At 43.6% G+C, this 18,655-nt stretch overlaps 1 protein-coding gene across 1 annotated transcript; it reads right to left on the minus strand.

The window, feature by feature from the left end:
* Window positions 1–5,717: 5,717 nt before the first annotated feature.
* On the minus strand, window positions 5,718–18,406 carry LOC129712799 (UDP-glucuronosyltransferase 2C1-like). Its single transcript, XM_055661534.1, has 2 exons — window positions 18,038–18,406; window positions 5,718–12,998 (listed from the first exon to the last, which is right to left on the minus strand). The coding sequence occupies exon 2, from the start codon at window positions 12,970–12,972 to the stop codon at window positions 11,359–11,361; it is 1,614 nt and encodes a 537-aa protein (XP_055517509.1). The 5' UTR covers window positions 12,973–12,998; window positions 18,038–18,406; the 3' UTR covers window positions 5,718–11,358.
* Window positions 18,407–18,655: the final 249 nt, after the last annotated feature.

An 18,655-nucleotide genomic window follows, 5' to 3' on the forward strand; every position in this document is an offset into this window, starting at 1 on the left:
GCATGAAGTTGAAAGGCACTATTACTGCAAATGGTGGCTTGGTAGCTTTGGCTTGAAGTTGAAAGGCACTACTTACTGCAAATGGTGGCTTGGGTGCTTTGGCTTGCAGTTAAAAGGCACTACTTACTGCAAATAGTGGCTTGGGAGCTTTGGTTTGAAGTTGAAATGCACTATTACTGCAAATGGTGGCATGGTTGCTTTGGCTTGAAATTGAAAGGCACTACTTACTGCAAATGGTGGCTTCAGAGCTTTGAAGTTGAAAGGTACTACTTCCTGAAAATGATGGCTTGGGTGTGGCTTGGATGGGGCTTGAAGTTGAAAGACACCACTTACTGCAAATGGTGGCATGAAGTTGAAAGGCACTACTTACTGCGAATGGTGGCTTGGGAGCTTTGACTTGAAGTTGAAAGGCACTACTTACTGCAAATGGTAGCCTGGGAGCTTTGGCTTGAAGTTGAAAGGCACTACTTACTGCTAATGGTAACATGAAGTTGAAAGGCACTATTACTGCAAATGGTGGCTTGGTTGCTTTGGCTTGAAGTTGAAAGGCACTACTTACTGCAAATGGTGGCTTGGATGCAATGGCTTGAAGTTAAAAGGCACTACTTACTGCAAATGGTGACTTGGGTGCTTTGGCTTGCAGTTAAAAGGCACTACTTACTGCAAATGGTGGCTTGCGAGCTTTGAATTTGAAAGGCACTACTTACTACAAATGGTGGCTTGGTTGCTTTGGCTTGACATTGAAAGGCACTACTTCCTGCAAATGATGGCTTGGATGTGGCTTGAAGTTGAAAGACACCACTTACTGCAAATGGTGGCATGAAGTTGAAAGGCACTACTTACTGCAAATAGTGGCTTGGGAGCTTTGACTTGAAGTTGAAAGGCACTACTTACTGCAAATGGTAGCTTGGGTGTGGCTTGAAGTTGAAAGACACCACTTACTGAAAATGGTGGCATGAAGTTGAAAGGCACTACCTACTGCAAATGGTGGCTTGGTTGCTTTGGCTTGAAGTTGAAAGGCACTACCTACTGCAAATGGTGGATTGGGTGCAATGGCTTGAAGTTAAAATGCATTACTTACTGCAAATGGGGGCGTGGGTGCATTGGCTTGAAGTTGAAAGGCACTACTGACTGCAAATTGTGGCTTGAAGTTGAAAGGCACTACCTACTGCAAATGGTGGCTTGGTTGCTTTGGCTTGAAGTTGAAAGGCACTACTTACTGCAAATAGTGGCTTGGGTGCAATGGCTTGAAGTTTAAATGCATTACTTACTGCAAATGGGTGCGTGGATGCATTGGCTTGAAGTTGAAAGGCGCTACTGACTGCAAATTGTGGCTTGTAGTTGAAAGGCACTACTTACTGCAAATAGTGACTTCGGTGCTTTGGCTTTAAGTTGAAAGGCACTACTCACTGCAAATTGTAGCTTGGGTGCTTTGGCATTAAGTTGAAAGGCACTGGAAATGGTGGCATGACATTGAAAGGCACTACTTACTGCAAGTGGTGGCATGGGAGCTTTGTTTTGAAGTTGAAAGGCACTACTTACTGCAAATGGTGGCTTGGTTGCTTTGGCTTGAAGTTGAAAGGCACTACTTACTGCAAATGGTGGCTTGGGAGCTTTGGCTTGAAGTTGAAAAGCACTAATTACTGAAAATGGTGGCTTGGGGGCATTGGCTTGAAGTTGAAAGGCACTACTTACTGCAAATGGTGGCTTGGTTGCTTTGGCTTGAGGTTGAAAGGCACTACTTACTGCAATTGGTGGCTTGGGTGCAATGGCTTGAAGTTGAAAGGCATTACTTACTGCAAATGGTGGCATGAAGTTGAACGGCACTACTTACTGCAAATCGTGGCTTGGGTGCTTTGCCTTGCAGTTGAAAGGCAGTACTTACTGCAAATGGTGGTGGGTGCAATGGCTTGAAGTTGAAATTGAAAGGCATTACTTACTGCAAATGGTGGCATGAAGTTGAAAGGCACTACTTACTGCAAAAGTGGCTTGGGTGCTTTGGCTTGAAGTTGATAGCACTACTTACTGCAAATGGTGGCTTAGGAGCTTTGGCTTGAAGTTGAAAGGCACTATTACTGCAAATGGTGGCTTGGGTGCATTGTCTTGCAGTTGAAAGGCAGTACTTACTGTAAATGCTGGCGGGTGCAATGGCTTGAAGTTGAAAGGCACTATTTACTGCTAATGGTAGAATGAAGTTGAAAGGCACTATTACTGCAAATGGTGTCTTGGTTGCTTTGTCTTGAAGTTGAAAGGCACTACTTACTGCAAATGGTGGCTTGGATGCAATGGCTTGAAGTTAAAAGGCACCACTTACTGCAAATGGTGGCATGAAGTTGAAATGCACTACTTACTGCAAATGGTGGCTTGGATGCTTTGGCTTGAAGTTAAAAGGCACTACTGTAAATGCACTTACTTCCTGTTTGCACTGTATATTAATTTTAGATGAAACGCTACCACTTACGGCTGTGATTTTTGGCCATCTTACTCAGTCCCCCTCTGCTGAGCAGGTGCAGAGAATTCTTCCCATGAATGAAAAATAAAAGTGTTATTAGTTTAAAAAAAATGTTGAGAATCTCTCTCCTGTCAATCACTCCATGAAAGCCACACCTTTTCCGGTGGGGGTGGGGGGGGTGGGGAGGAGGGGTTATAAAATCTGGAAATGTGGGTGTGGCTCAGTCTCTGTAAGATGGAGGAGCGGGAGGTCACAACTCGCTGTCTTTAGTGGCTTTGCACGCTACTTCAAATGGTATGTAACTGCACTTGAATTTGGTGGCCTTGCACCCTGCTAGAAGTGGTAAGAAACTGCACTTGCATTTGGTGGCCTTATACCCTACTTGAAATAGAATTTCAAGGATTAGCCGCGAGTCAACTACCAGCCCACCAGCCGTGAGTGAGTGAGTTGCCAGCACAACAGGCTTGATTGACTGAGACGCCAGCCCAAGAATCCATTTGGCGCACAATTTGCATACTAGCTCTCTGGAAACCAGTCCCTTCAGCCCACAACACCCATACTAGTGCTGCAGTAAGTCTCCCCCCCCCCCCCTAACTGGCCACCAATGTTAGAATTGGTGGAGAGGTGGAATATTGCGTTGGAATTGTTTTTATTTCAGATTGTCAGCATCTGCGGCTTGCCGATGACCAATGACCCCTGCCGAGCTCAAATTGAAAAGGAGCTCCTTGCTGTGGTGTTTGCTTGCTCCAAGTTCAAGGACTACATTCTGAACAAGCCGATCCACGCTGCCTCTTCCAGGCTGCAGCGCATGATGCTGCAGCTGCAGTGGTTTACTTTTGATATCGTGTATCGCAAGGGCAAAGACATGTTCGTGGCCGACACGCTGTCCTCTGCCCGCCACCCCTACGAATCGTCAGACCTGATGGTACTTAACGTCAACTTTGTGCCTTCGCAGCAGATGCACTCCCTGGTTTCCCACACTGCCAAGGATCCTGCCCTGCAGCTGCTCGCCGACGTCATCCAACAGGGCTGGCCTGAGCGCCGGTCCTCCTTGCCGGCCAGTGTGGTCCCGTACTTCCTGGTCCGCGACGAACTAGTCCTGCACGACGGCGTGGTGGTGAAGGGGCACAAGGTCGTGGTGCCCGAAGCTCTGCGGAACCTATATTTTCAATCTGCCCACAACGGTCATCCTGGGGCCGAGGCCACTCTGTCCACCGCCCAGGGCCAGTTCTACTGGCCCAGCATGGCCCATGACATCCGGGAGTGGGTCTCTGCATGTACTACTTGCAACAGCCTAGCTCCACATCAACAACGACAGCCGCTTCTGCAACAACCTGCCCCTGAACTGCCCTGGATGGCGGTCGCCACTGACATTTTCGAGTGGCGTGGCAAACACTTCCTGGTCCTCGTTGACTCTTATTCCAACTGGTTTGAGGTCAACCAGCTCCACTCACTCACCTCCTCGGCTGTCATCGGGAAGCTGCGCTGCCACTTTGCCACTTTCGGCTCCCCAGCTCGCCTCCAATCTGACAACGGCAGCCAGTTCACCAGTGCCGAGTTCCAGCGCTTCGCTACCAAATGGAACTTCAAGCATTATACCAGCAGTCCCGAGTACCCACAAAGCAACGGCCTGGCGGAACGAGCTGTCCGCAGTGCTAAGGACTTGCTGGAGCACTGCCGACTGTCAAAGTCCGATTTCTACCTGGCCCTCCTTAATCTGCGCAACATCTCCCGAGACTCTGCCCTGGGCTCGCCTGCTCTGCGGCTGATGGCTCGCAAAACTCGCCCCCCTCTCCCTGTTACCCAACAGTCCCTTGCGCCCACTGTTCTCCAGCCCGCTGCGGTCCAGGAGCGTATGGCCGCTAAACACGACGTGCAGAAGCGTTCCCACGACCGGTCCTGCCGCCCCCTGCCGCATCTGTTTCCCGGCCAAATCGTCCGGGCAACGAGCCCCCTCCTCCGCCTGCTGATACTTTCTCTCCTCCCTTGCCCACAGCTCCTCCAGCGGTTCCACGGATGCCTCGCTCCCTGCCTTCTCAAGTGTTCCAGCCACCCTCTCCGCCACCCAGCCCTCGTTCGCCCTCCACTCCGCCCGCGGCTGTTCCTGCGCCCGTTCCGCCGCCTTCGCCTGCCGCCTCTCCTCCTGGTTCCCCGGTTCGCTCGCCCGCCCCGGCTCCGGCTCCTGTTGTTCCTGCAGGAGGAGGAGGTGGCGAACAGCGCACCCGGTCTGGCAGGCTGGTTAAGCTGCCTGTTCGGTATGGGGAATTCGCTTAGTTGTTTAACTGTTTGTTTACCTGCTTGTAGCGCATGAGACGTGGTCGCTCGGTCACTACTGTATTGCTTTGTTTCTAAGAGGAAGGATGTAGATAGCTAGTGCATGTGCCTTTAACATAGTGACCTCACCACCACTAACCACTCCCCCTATTAGATGTATAATTGCAACCTCCCCACCTTATAGCTCTCTCTCTAGCTCCGGTGACAGACCACGTACAGCTAGAACAGTAGTACTTGTGAACTGTTAATAAACAATTACTAAAGACACGATGTGTTGGTGAGACTTCTTTACAATGACCAGCCCTCCTGTGTGATGCTGGGACCCAACGGGTCTAGTTCATTTTATAATCTGAGACAATTATTTAATATTATATATTCAAATAGAATAGATAATGTAGATTTAGCAGTCATCTCGTTAGACGCTGAAAAAACATTTGATCAGGTGGAATGGCCTTATCTATTTTCGGTGATAGAAACATTTCAACTGGATGAGAAGTTTTGTACATGGGTTAAACTCCTATATACCAACTCAACAACTAGAATATTGACAAATCAAATGTTATCACCCAAATTTAATTTATCTAGAGGTTGTAGACAAGGATGCCCATTATCTCCGTTGTTATTCGCCCTAGCTATTGAACCACGCAGAAAGTTTTGGAGCCCATCCAGAAATCCATGGGTATAATACTAAAGATACAGTTAATAAAATGTCTTTATACGCAGATGATGATTTACTATACATTACAAACCCAGAAACTAGCATTCCACACTTGCTAAATCTTAGAACTCAATTTTGCTCATTTTCGGGAGAAATAATTAATTGGAACAAAAGTGAAATTATGCCAATAACAAAACTTAACCTACACAAAATCTCCTTTTAAAATAGTCTACGAAAAATTAAAATATCTAGGAATTTATGTGACGAAGAAATATATTTCTTTATTTAAATTAAATTTTCCCCCTTTACTTAATAAGAATATTCAGTATTGGAAAACACTTCCCATCTCAATGCACGGTCGAATTAATGCGATAAAAATGATTTTCCTTCCACAATTACTGTACCTTTTTCAATCAATTCCGATATATCTCACACATTTTTTTTTAAGTTAATTCTATTGTTACAAGTTTTATTTGGGATTATAAAAACCATTGAATGAGTAAAACACATTTATGTAAATCCAAGATGAATGGAGGATTAGTTTTACCAATTTTTTTATTTTATTTTTGGGCAGTTAATATTAAAAATATGAACTTCTGGTTGGAAGATATGGATCAACAACCAGATTGGTTAAAGATGGAAAAGGAAGATTGTTTACCTTTTGAAATTGACTCAATTTTATTAGTTCCCACAAAACTGAATTTTGTAGGGGGGAAAGAAGAAAACAATAATAAACAGAGAATAAGAGGTGGTGGGGTTCTTAAATGGGTGAGCAGAGAGATAGAGGGGTGTAAAATGGGGGTAGAAGCAATAGGTAGCAAGGTGAAAAGTAAAAGTGGCAGGCAGACAAATCCAGGGCAAAAATCAAAAAGGGCCATATTTCAACATAATTGTATAAGGGGTAAGAGCGTTGTAAAAACAAGCCTGAAGGCTTTGTGTCTCAATGCAAGGAGCATTCTTAATAAGGTGGATGAGTTGAATGTGCAGATAGCTATTAATGATTATGATATAGTTGGGATCACGGAGACATGGCTCCAGGGGGACCAAGGCTGGGAGCTGAACATCCAGGGATATTCAATATTCAGGAGGGATAGACAGAAAGGAAAAGGATGTGGTGTAGCATTGCTGGTTAGAGAGGAGATTAACGCAATGGAAAGGACATTAGCTTGGAGGATGTGGAATTGATATGGGTAGAGCTGCGAAACACTAAGGGGCAGAAAATGCTAGTGGATGTTGTGTACAGGCCAACTAACAGTAGTGAAGTTGGGGATGGCATCAAACAGGAAATTAGAAATGCGTGCAACAAAGGTAAAACAGTTATAATGGGTGACTTCAATCTTCATATAGAGTGGGTGAATCAAGTTGGCAGGGGTGTTGAGGAAGAGGATTTCTTGGAATGTATGCGGGATAGTTTTCTAAACCAACATGTAGAGGAACCAACGAGAGAGCAGGCTATTCTAGACTGGGTATTGAGTAATGAGGAAGGGTTAGTTAGCAGTCTTGTTGTGCGTGGCCCCTTGGGCAAGAGTGACCATAATATGGTTGAGTTCTTCATTAGGATTGAGTGTGACATTGTTAATTCAGAAACAATGGTTCTGAACTTAAAGAAACGTATGAGACGTGAATTGGCCAAGATTGACTGGCAATTAATTCTTAAAGGGTTGACGGTAGATATGCAATGGAAGGCATTTAAAGACTGCATGGATGAACTACAACAATTGTTCATCCCAGTTTGGCAAAAGAATAAATCAGGGAAGGTAGTACATCCATGGATCCACTTGATAGAGGTCTTTAAAATGATGAGAGGGATAGACAGAGTTGACGTGGATAAGCATTTCCCACCGAGAGTAGGGAAGATTCAAACAAGAGGACATGACGTGAGAATTAAGGGACAGAAGTTTAGGGGTAACATGAGGGGGAACTTCTTTACTCAGAGAGTGGTAGCTGTGTGGAATAAGCTTCCAGTGAAGGTGATGGAGGCAGGTTCGATTTTATCATTTAAAAATAAATTGGATAGTTATATGGACGGGAAAGGAATGGAGGGTTATGGTCTGAGTGCAGGTAGATGGGACTAGGGGAGAATACGTGTTCGGCACGGACTAGAAGGGCCGAGATGGCCTGCTTCCGTGCTGTAATTGTTATATGGTTATATGATAACAAGGGAAATCAGGGATAGTATCAAAGCAAAAGATGAAGCATACAAATTAGCCAGAAAAAGCAGCCCACCAGAGGACTGGGAGAAATTCAGAGAGCAGCAGAGGAGGACAAAGGGCTTAATTAGGAAAGGGAAAATAGATTATGAAAGAAAACTGGCAGGGAACATAAAAACTGATTGCAAACGTTTTTATAGATATGTGAAGAGAAAGAGATTGGTTAAAACAAATGTAGGTTGCTTGCAGTCAGAAACTGGTGAATTGATCATGGGGAACAAGGATATGGCGGACCAATTGAATAACTACTTTGGTTCCGTCTTCACTAAGGAAGACATAAATAATTTGCCGGAAATAGCAGGGGACCGCTGGTCAAAGGAGATGAAGGAACTGAGTGAAATCCAGGTTAACTGGGAAGTGGTATTAGGTAAATTGAATGGATTAAAGGCCAATAAATCCCATGGGCCAGATAGGCTGCATCCCAGAGTACTTAAGGAAGTAGCTCCAGAAATAGTGGATGCATTAGTGATAATTTTTCAAAACTCTTTAGATTCTGGAGTAGTTCCTGAGGATTGGAGGGTAGCTAATGTAACCCCACTTTTTAAAAAGGGAGGGAGAGGGAAAACGGTGAATTACAGACCAGTTAGTCTAACATCGGTAGTGGGGAAACTGCTAGAGTCAGTTATTAAAGATGGGATAGCAGCACATTTGGAAAGTGGTGAAATCATTGGACAAAGTCAGCATGGATTTACAAAAGGTAAATCATGTCTGACGAATCTTATAGAATTTTTCGAGGATGTAACTAGTAGAGTGGATAGAGAATGAGTGGATGTGTTATATCTGGAATTTCAGAAGGCTTTCGACAAGGTCCCACATAAGGGATTAGTATACAAACTTAAAGCGCATGGTATTGGGGGTTCAGTATTGATGTGGATAGAAAACTGGCTGGCAAACAGGAAGCAAAGAGTCAGAGTAAACGGGTCCTTTTCAGAATGGCAGGCAGTGACTAGTGGGGTACCGCAAGGCTCAGTGCTGGGACCCCAGCTATTTACAATATATATTAATGATTTGGATGAGGGAATTGAATGCAACATCTCCAAGTTTGCGGATGACACAGAGCTGGTGTTAGCTGTGAGGAGGATGCTAGGAGGCTGCAAGGTGACTTGGATAGGCTGGGTGAGTGGGCAAATGCATGGCAGATGCAATATAATGTGGATAAATGTGAGGTTATCCACTTTGGTGGCAAAAACAGGAAATCAGACTATTATCTAAATGGAAACGGGGAGATGCAACGAGACCTGGGTGTCATAGTGTCATGGTACACCAGTCATTTAAAATAGGCACGCAGGTGCAGCAGGCAGTGAAGAAGTACTGGAGTATTGCGTACAGTTTTGGTCTCCAAATCTGAGGAAGGACATTATTGTCATGGAGGGAGTGCAGAGAAGGTTCACCAGACTGATTCCTGGGATGTCAGGACTTTCATATGAAGAAAGACTGGATAGACTTGGTTTGTACTCGCTAGAATTTAGAAGATTGAGGGGGGATCTTATAGAAATTTACAAAATTCTTAAGGGGTTGGACAGGCTAGATGCAGGAAGATTGTTCCCGATGTTGGGGAAGTCCAGCACAAGTGGTCGCAGCTTAAGGATAGAGGGGAAATCCTTTAGGACCGAGATGAGAAACACTTTTTTCACACACAGAGTGGTGAATCTCTGGAATCTCTGCCACAGAAGGTTGTTGAGGCCAGTTCATTGGCTATATTTAAGAGGGAGTTAGATGTGGCCCTTGTGGCTAAAGGGATCAGAGGGTATGGAGAGAAAGCAGGTACGGGATACTGAGTTGGATGATCAGCCATGATCATATTGAATGGCGGTGCATGCTCGAAGGGCCGAATGGCCTACTCCTGCACCTATTTTCTATGTTTCTATGTTTCTATGAATAAAAAAACATAGTGAAAATCCGATAATATATAGTGGTATACGAACTTGGAGACAATTAAAAACGACTTTAAAATTGGATAATTTATCACTCCCCCATTGTAAGCAATCCTTCATTTAAACCTTCTGTGTTGGATAAAGCTTTTGTACAATGGAAAAATTATGGAATTAAAAAGGTGGGACACCTTTACAGAAAAGGTCTTTTTCTTTCATTTCAGGAGTTACAGCAGAATTACGGACCACATTCAAATCTTTTTTTAAATATTTACAACAGAGATTATGTTAAATCACATACACAAGAATATAGAACTAGGAGCCAGAGGTCCTTGATGATTGTTTGAATAAACATCCTGACACAGATAAATTAATCTCACATTAATAATATTCTTTTAGACAATGAGGTCCCGTCGATGGAACTATATAGACAAGCATGGGAAAATGAACTAGCTCAACCTATAATGAAAGATATATGGGATGAAAGTTTACAACATATACATCAATGTTCGTTAAATGCCAGACACTCTTTAATAAAATCTAAAGTACTACATAGACTGCAGTATTCTAAAACTAAATTAAACAGATTTTTTCCAAATATTTCCCCTATCAGTGTCAATAATTAGAAACTAATTTAACTCATACCTTTGTAAACTGTACAAAAATTAAAACATTTCTGGGCGGATATTTTTAAAATGATTTCTCAAGTTGTTAATATCCAATTAGATCCTGATCCAAAACTAATAATATTAGGAATATCAGAACAAAGCCTAAAACTTACAACAAACCAAAGAAATGTCCTTGATTACAGTATAATAACTGGGAAAAAAATTAATATTAAAATTTTGGGAAAATCCAACAACCCCCACAATTAAAATGTGGATTATAGAGATGTCCGAGACCTTACATTTGGAAAAAAATTAGACAAACCAGAATTATTTGCTAGAATATGGTCTCCATTTATTGATTTTCTGAAAGGGTAAATTGGACCAGCACGGAAGCTTGACTGAAACTTGAATCCAGGATTGGATGAATAATTACACTTTATAATCTACGGACCTATCTCCAAAATTGTGTTATTGGTAATTTCTTTCTTTTTTTCTTTTTTCTCCTTCCCTTCGTTATATAGCTATATCTTTCAAAAAATATATTAAAAAATAAATAAATAGAAGCTGTGTTAATACGTAATTGATAAACAAATTTGTTTTGGTTATGATATGTATATGCTACTAATAATTTAAAAAAAATTTTTAAAGACCCTTCTTCAGACTGAACAAATCTATCGATCCAAAATGTCACCTATTCCTTTTCTCCAAAAAATGTTGCCTGACCCGCTAAGTTACTCCAGCTTCTTTGTGTCGATCTTCCTTGCAAACAATGTTTGGCCTGGCCTTCACATCAACTGGAATCCAATTTACTCAGTAATATTTCAGGCTCATATGTTCCTGAAACATCTTCAGTCAAATCTCCTGCAAGCAGTGCTAACATTTAGCTCCTCATTTATTTCTCAATTGCCCTTAACATTGATCCGAGAGCAGTCCCTTGGACTTGCTTCTGCCAATGGTGTTCAGAAATATGTTCTAGTTATTAGACCCAACAATCATGAACGATCAGCAGGATATTTCCAAGTGAGTCTTCACAAGTTGATAAGTCGTAGGAGCAGAATGAGGCTATTTGGCCCTTCAGGTTCATGCCATTCAATCATGGCTGATCTCCATTATAGGATCTTTGGTAAATATCAGTTATAATTTCTGAATAGACATCATGTAAATTCACAATAGCTGTAAATGGAATGGGTTGCAAGAGAATCGTTAGATGGGATGTTGGAGAAACTGATTAAAATGTGTTAAAAAAAAGTAAATTGCAAAAAATCAAAAGACATTCTCCCAATTCTTAATGAATTTTTTGCTTTTTCTTCAGTGCAATACGACAAAGTTTCTTCAGTGTTCCAACCACCAACACAGTGAGCAGGAGTAACACAGACAACAGGAAGATCATCACATCTACACAATAGTAAGCGTACCAGGGGAGTCGGTGGGATTCTGAGCGCAAATGCCCCGCTCCTTTGTGTCGGGCAACGTACTCAACCCAGAAAACGGCTCTCTCCATTGGTGACTCTGGTTGGTCCCGATGGAGAGCGGAGAGTCTCTTCATGTTGTCCCCATAAGAAGCGCCGTTTATCACCTCGTTGAGTGCCTGCAACAGATCTGTGGAGTGCATGGTTGCAATGTCGATCACTTTTGCTGCTCCTCGGGATTCGAGTCGAATTAAATTGTCAAACTGGTCAAAAAGCAGAGGCATGCCGATCACTGGCACCCCATGGTAGATGGCTTCATAAATCCCATTGGTGCCTCCGTGTGAAACAAAGGCTCGTGTGTTGGGGTGACCCAGCAGGTCGTTCTGAGGGATCCAATTTGCCAGCAGTGTATTATTCCCTATATTGGGAGGGGTCTCACCATCATATCTCCAGATAACCTTCTGGGGGATTTGAGATAAAGCTTCTGCTATTTTCATTGTAATCTCCACTGGTAAAGAGTCGACAATGGAACCCAATGACATTACAACAAGTCCATGTTTACCTGAGCTTTGGACAAACTCCTCAAACTCTGCTGCCAGAGGCCGTGCTGGTTTACACTGGAAGCCTCCGATGTACACAATGTTTGGCATGGTGGGTCTTGGGAATTCAAACACAAAATCCACCCTCATCAGCCACACATCAGCTCTGAGGAGAATCGACTTGATGTCCGTGTCTGGTCCCAGATACCGATGGCAGATTTCATTGTAAAGTGGGTACACCAAAAACTCAGAAATCAAGTGTTGAAAGAGACTGTGAATGACATTTTCTGTTCTTTGGAGAAAATCCATTTTGTCTGTGAGAAGTGAGCCAGGAAGTGGGACGTAGGAAAGTGGTGATGGGGCAGTGAGAAAATGGGCTTCCCCTGTCATCTGCCATCGAGCGTTGTACACCAACGGCACTTTTAAATAATACGCAAGCATTGACCCGGTACCAAATAGAGGATCTGTGAGAATTAGGTCAAAGTTTGCATTTTCAAATTGATTCAACAAGGTTTTGTTTTCAAAGATCGCAATGTTGAAATTTTGATAAAGACTATGGAAATTGTACATAAACGTAATCATTAGATTTTGTAACATTATGTTGCCCCATAGTGTGTGACCATTTTGTAACCTGTCCAGTGACATTTGCACAATTCTTTCCATGGCCTCTTTCCTTGAAGGTGCTTCAATGTTTTCTTGTGCTTGAACTGTGATGGTTTGATACAGATCGGGTCTCTCTTTGATGTACCAGTTTGCGGAGTAACAAAGCACAGTCATGTTGTGGCCACGAAGGTTCAGCTCTTCCATTAGAATTTTCATATTGATCCAATGACTTCCATCAACAGGCACGACCAATATTCTAGCTGCTTGGGTAATTGGACAAGACAGGGCGAAGATGATACCGAGAACAAATGTGACCTTTGATCTGCTTCTCCATCCAAGACGACCCATGTTGAGGAAAGATGATCACACTGATCCTGTGGTAGAATTGACCAGAAATGTTGGTAAGTGACAAACATTGGCAAAAAGAGAATAAAGACACAAAGTGCTGGAGTGCCTTAGAGAGGTAACTCATCACTTCAGGGACAGATTACATGTTCATAAATTCACCGGGACAGAATTAGGCCATTCGGCCCATCAAATCTACTCCGCCATTCTATCATTGCTAATCTATCTTTCCCCCATTATCCTTCAGTCGCCCCATAACCCCTTGACAAACGAAACATGACCTGTTCACATTCACCATTGATGCTGCCATGACACCATGAGTTAGTCCGCCACCGGTTTCCTCCCACATCCCAAAGACATGCAGGTTTGTAGTTTAATTGGCCTCTGTATATTACCTCAAGTGTGGAGAGAGTGGATGGGAAATTGAGATCATACAGAACGAGTGATCGATGGTCGGCGTGGACTCGGTGGGCCAAAGGGCCTATTTCCATGCTGTACCTCTAAACAAAACAAACTAATTTACACTATGGGGGAGTAAAACGATTTTCATTGTTGTGCAATATTTTTCCAAAAGGTTCAGGCCACATTTCATTTTCTAATGAGAGGAAATCAATATGTTCATAATTTCTAGGAGAAGAATTGGGCCATTTGGCCCATCAAGTCCACCACCATTCAATCATGACTGATCTATCTTTCCCTCTCAACGCCATTATCTTTCCTGATGTCAGTTGCCCTGACATCGGTGGTGGGGAAGATGCTGGAGTCAATTATAAAAGATGAAATAGCGGCACATTTGCATAGCAATAACAGGATCGGTCCAAGATAGCATGGATTTATGCAGGGGAAATCATGCTTGTCTAATCTTCTCGAATTTTTGGGGATGTCGCTAGGAAAATGTACAGGGGAGAGCCAATGGATGTTGTGTACCTGGACTTTCAGAAAGCCATTGATAAGGTCCCATATAGGAGATTAGTGGGGACAATTGGATGACATGGTATTGGGGGTAAGGTACTGACATGGACAGAAAATTATTTGGCAGACAGGAACAAAGAGTAGGGATAAACGGGTCCCTTTCAGAATGGCAGGCAGTGACTAGTGGGGTGCCGCAAGGCTCAGCGCTGGGAGACAGCTATTTACAATATACATTAATGATTTAGATGAAGGGATTAAAAATAACATTAGCAAATTTGCAGGTGGCACAAAGCTGGGTGGCAGTGTGAACTGTGAGGAGGATGCTTTGAGGATGCTGGGTGACTTTGACAGGTTGGGTGAGTGGACGGATGCGTGGCAGATGCAGTTGAATACGGATAAATGGGAGATGGGAAGATTAGGAAGGCAGATTATTTTCTGAATGGTGTCAAATTAGGAAAAGGAGAAGTACAACGAGACATGGGTGTCCTTGTCCATCAGTCACTGAAAGTATCTATGCAAGTACAGCAGGCAATGAAGAAAGGTAATGGCATGTTGGCTTTCATAACAAGAGGAGATGAGTGGAGGAGAAAAAAGGTCCTTCTGCAGTTGTACAGGGCTCTGGTGAGACCACACTTGGAATATTTTGTGCAGTTTTGGTCTCTAAATTTGACGAAGGACATTCTTGCTATTGAGGGAGTGCAGCATTGGTTCACGAGGTTAATTTCCGGGATGGCGAGACTGCAATATGTTGAAAGAATGGAACAACTGTGCTTGTAAACGCTGGAATTTAGAAGGATGAGAGGGTTTCTTATAGAAACATATAAGATTATTTATGGATTGGACAAGCTTGAGGCAGGAAACATGTTCCCGATGTTGGGGGTGTATGGAACCAGGGGCCACTGTATAAGAATAATGGGTTGGCCATTTAGAACGGAGATGAAGAAAAACTTTTTCACCCCAGAAGGCAGTGGAAGCTAATTCTCTGGATGTGTTCAAGAGAGAGTTAGATAGAGCTCTTAAAGGTAGCAGAGTCAAGGGATATGGGAACGGGGTACTGATTGTGGATGATCAGCCATGATCACAGTGAATGGCAGTGCTGGCTCGAAGGGCCGAATGGCCTACTCCTGCACCTATTGTCTATTGCCTTCTCCCCATAACTACTGACACCCTTACTAATCAAGAATCTATAAATCTCTGCCACGGCCAATATGATGAGGAGGATCTGATAGCAGACTCAAAAATTAAAAATCACTTGGCTCCAATTCAATCAGTTGAAAAACGGATCTCTTCCACTGGAAGGTTACAGTACAGTAGGAACATTACAAGAATAAACTAAGATTACTGAAAGTGAAGTGGCTCAGCGGTAGAGTTGCTGTCTCACAGTGCCAGAGACCCGGGTTCAATCCTGACCACCGGTGCTGTCTGTCCGGAATTTGTACGTTCGCCCCGTGATTGTGTGGGTTTGCTCCAGGTGCTCCAGTTTCCTCCCACACTCCAAAGATGTGCAGGTCTGTAGGTTAATAGGCTTCTGTAATTTGCAAATTGTCTCTAAAGTGTGGATAGTGCAAGTGTACGAGGATCACTGGTCAGCCTGGACTCAGTGGGCTGAAGGGCCTGTTTGCACATTGTATTGCTAAAGTCTAAAATGTGAAATATAGTTGAGTGTGTTCTTGTCACCACTTGACTAAGTCAAATGTGTGCAATGTATGTATTCTGACATGTAATTGAGTCTGGACGACAAACAACATGTAAACATGAAGGTAGACACAAAATCCTGGATTTACTAAAGGGGTCGGCAGTATCTCTGGAGAAAAAGAATGGGTGATGTTTTGGGTTAGAACCTTTCAGACTTGTTCAGTCCTGAAACGTCACTCATCTTATTTGTCCAGTAATGCTGCCTGATCCGCGGAGCTTCTCCAGCATTTTGTCCCTACCTTCGGTGCAAACCAGCATCTGCAGTCCCTTCCTACTCAACATGCACGGTGATACAAAAAATGTTATTCATCGCCGGATGGAAATTGGTCTGCCAACAGTCACAACACACAAGGTACACAAAAACTTGAAATTAAAAGTGCAAAAAAAGAAAAGGACAAGCGACTTTTGGCTGACTGCCGTGTGCACAACGCCTTCACCGGAATAAACAACAAACCAACAAACACACGCAGGCTTAATCCCTGGGCAGGGGATTCTAAAACTAAAGTGCCCTCCTTTGTAAACATGATTTGGAAGCAGGAATAACCCACTCAACCAGAGGGATAGGTTGGAACAAGAATATGGAACAACAGATACGGCAGGTTCTACTGGTTCAAGGAGCAAGACCTTGCAACACACAGAGCAGTGTCACACGTAATGGTGGAATGGTAAATTGTAACTTTGTAGATACAAACGTCGTAGCGGAATGATCGGAGAAACAGATCTTCCACCAGAATGACCTGTGATGGCCAAAAGGTTATTTGCTGATTTGGGATGTCCTGTAATTGTTGTCCATTTCAGTGTGAGAATGGGACACACCTGCATTACTCACCTGTAACATTCAAATGTATTTAGCTACAGCACAGTGTTCTGCCCTGACTTGGCTTTTGGTCGGTAAATACATACATACGGATTGAGAACTGCGGTGGAAAATAGGGTTAGGAAGGAACTGCAGATGCTGGTTCAAGGATTGTTTGACATAACAGGCACAGCTGTAATTCATTCGAGTACATGTAGATTTAAGAGAGATAGCTTGGAAACAGGCCCATCAGTCCACCGAGGCCACGCCGACCAGTGATCACGCCGTACACTCGCGCTCTCCTCCACACTCTGGTCAATTCACACATTGCAGAAGCTAATGAACCTACAAACCTGCACGTGTGGGGGGAAACCAGAGCATGCGGAGAAAACCAACCCAGGTCACAGGGAGAACGTAGAAACAGCACCCATAGTCAGGATTGAACCCGGGTCTCTGTCGCTGTCAGGCAGTAACTCTACCGCTACCTCACTGTGCCGCCGTTAAGGGTGAGGACAGATTTCGGAAGGAGGAGGAGAGTGTAGAGGAGAACCGATTTAGTTTCTATTCAAGGAAGACCATAATGGCCCTGAGCCCCTCCTAGTGGGGAACGGTGGAATATACTGATCGTCCATGCTGGGGCAATGGGGACATAGGAATTGAAAGTTATTGAATTGTTGAAGAGCTTGTGGGGTGTCTCGGATGTAAGTCGGAAGGGACTGGACAAAGGGGGACAAGGTAGTTTCATTTAGTTTAGTTCAGGGACACTGCACGGAAACTGGCCATTCGGCCCACTGAGTCCATGCCGACCAGAGATTACCGCACACTAACACTATCCCACACACAATTTAGATTTTTACCAGGCCAATTAACCTCCAAACCTGAACGTCTTTGGAGGGTAGAGGTAACCCGGAGCACCCGGAGGAAACCCACGCAGGTCACGGGGAGAACGTACAATCCGTATGCAAAAAAAGTAATGATGGAAGTGTAAGGTGTGAAAAGCAGGCATCAAAGAGGACGGATATCAAGGGGACAAATTGTACGGGATTAGGGAACTGTAACATTGGAGTCTGTGCTTGAGTCTGTGGCGTCATGCCCAATGCGTAGGTGTGTGAGAGCTGGCTGGCGCCTGGACTCAGCACGGAAGGACGAAGTGGTTTAGCGGTGAAGCTAGTTTACAGCAGCATTACCCTAATCGGGATCGTTAAAACAGCTCTCAGTCTTCATCGGAGATCAGGCGAACACTGCAACAAACGCAAGTGTGTATGTGAAACCCGCAACAAAACATGGGATAGACACAAAAAGCTGGAGTATCTCAGCGGGCCTTGAGAAAATGAACAGCTCGAGACACTTCTTCAGACAAAACATGGGTTTCAGTTTAAAGCGTAAAAGTAAAAACACAGTGAAATGGACCAGAAATGGAATAATGTATTTGGAATATTGACTATTGAGTGAAATCTGGGGCGTAGAAATGCGCGTGCATGGAGAATATAAAATATATGTGTTTTAGATAATATCGAGTATGAAAAAAATAAGCTCTCGGCAAGTTTGTTCAAGAAAAAAAGAAAATTAAATATTGCTATTCGTTGCCGAAACTGTAATTAGAAAGCATGCATTGTTACAACACAGAGACGGTGGAGAATTTGGAAGTGTTTTCAACTTACATACCTTGGGTATCAGTGAATTCGATGTAACCTGAATGTTAGAAAGATGTGACTGCGATGGGACTTGAACTCGCGGCTGCAGTGCCTTCACCCGCTGCTGAATTAGCAGTGAAACAATCTCCTTCACTGGAGCCTCGGTCTCTGCGACCGCTTCCAGTCCCTACAAGAAAACAAAACGCCGGCCCCCCACACCTTGCTCACGTCCTCGAGTAACACAGGAAAAGACTTCCGAATAAATACAACACCCAAGTACCCGCCCTCAAACTGTATCTAAAAATAACCGCAAATATGAAAGCTCATTTGGTAAATACAATCGCGATGGAAGTTTCCTTTCCAATGTCGCTGAGATTTCAATCACGGGAAAGTGATCAACGATTTTCAGTTGATGGGGATAAATTCTAAGATGATCTTTGGTTGTGTAATGTTTGCTTTGATGCAATTATTTTTCATTCCGAGCTGGATGTTTGGTTGCTAATATTTTTTTTTTGTTGACAAGGACAAATTAAGTTTACTTGTTGCCTCGGAGCCAACACAAGGTTTAACCTCCTGACTCTGTTACCATAGACTTCCAGGAATACAAACTGATGAAGCGAGTTTTACATTTCCTTAATGCAAATATCAA

Source organism: Leucoraja erinacea, chromosome 33, assembly GCF_028641065.1.
Source record: "Leucoraja erinacea ecotype New England chromosome 33, Leri_hhj_1, whole genome shotgun sequence".
In the NCBI taxonomy this organism is placed as follows: domain Eukaryota; kingdom Metazoa; phylum Chordata; class Chondrichthyes; order Rajiformes; family Rajidae; genus Leucoraja; species Leucoraja erinaceus.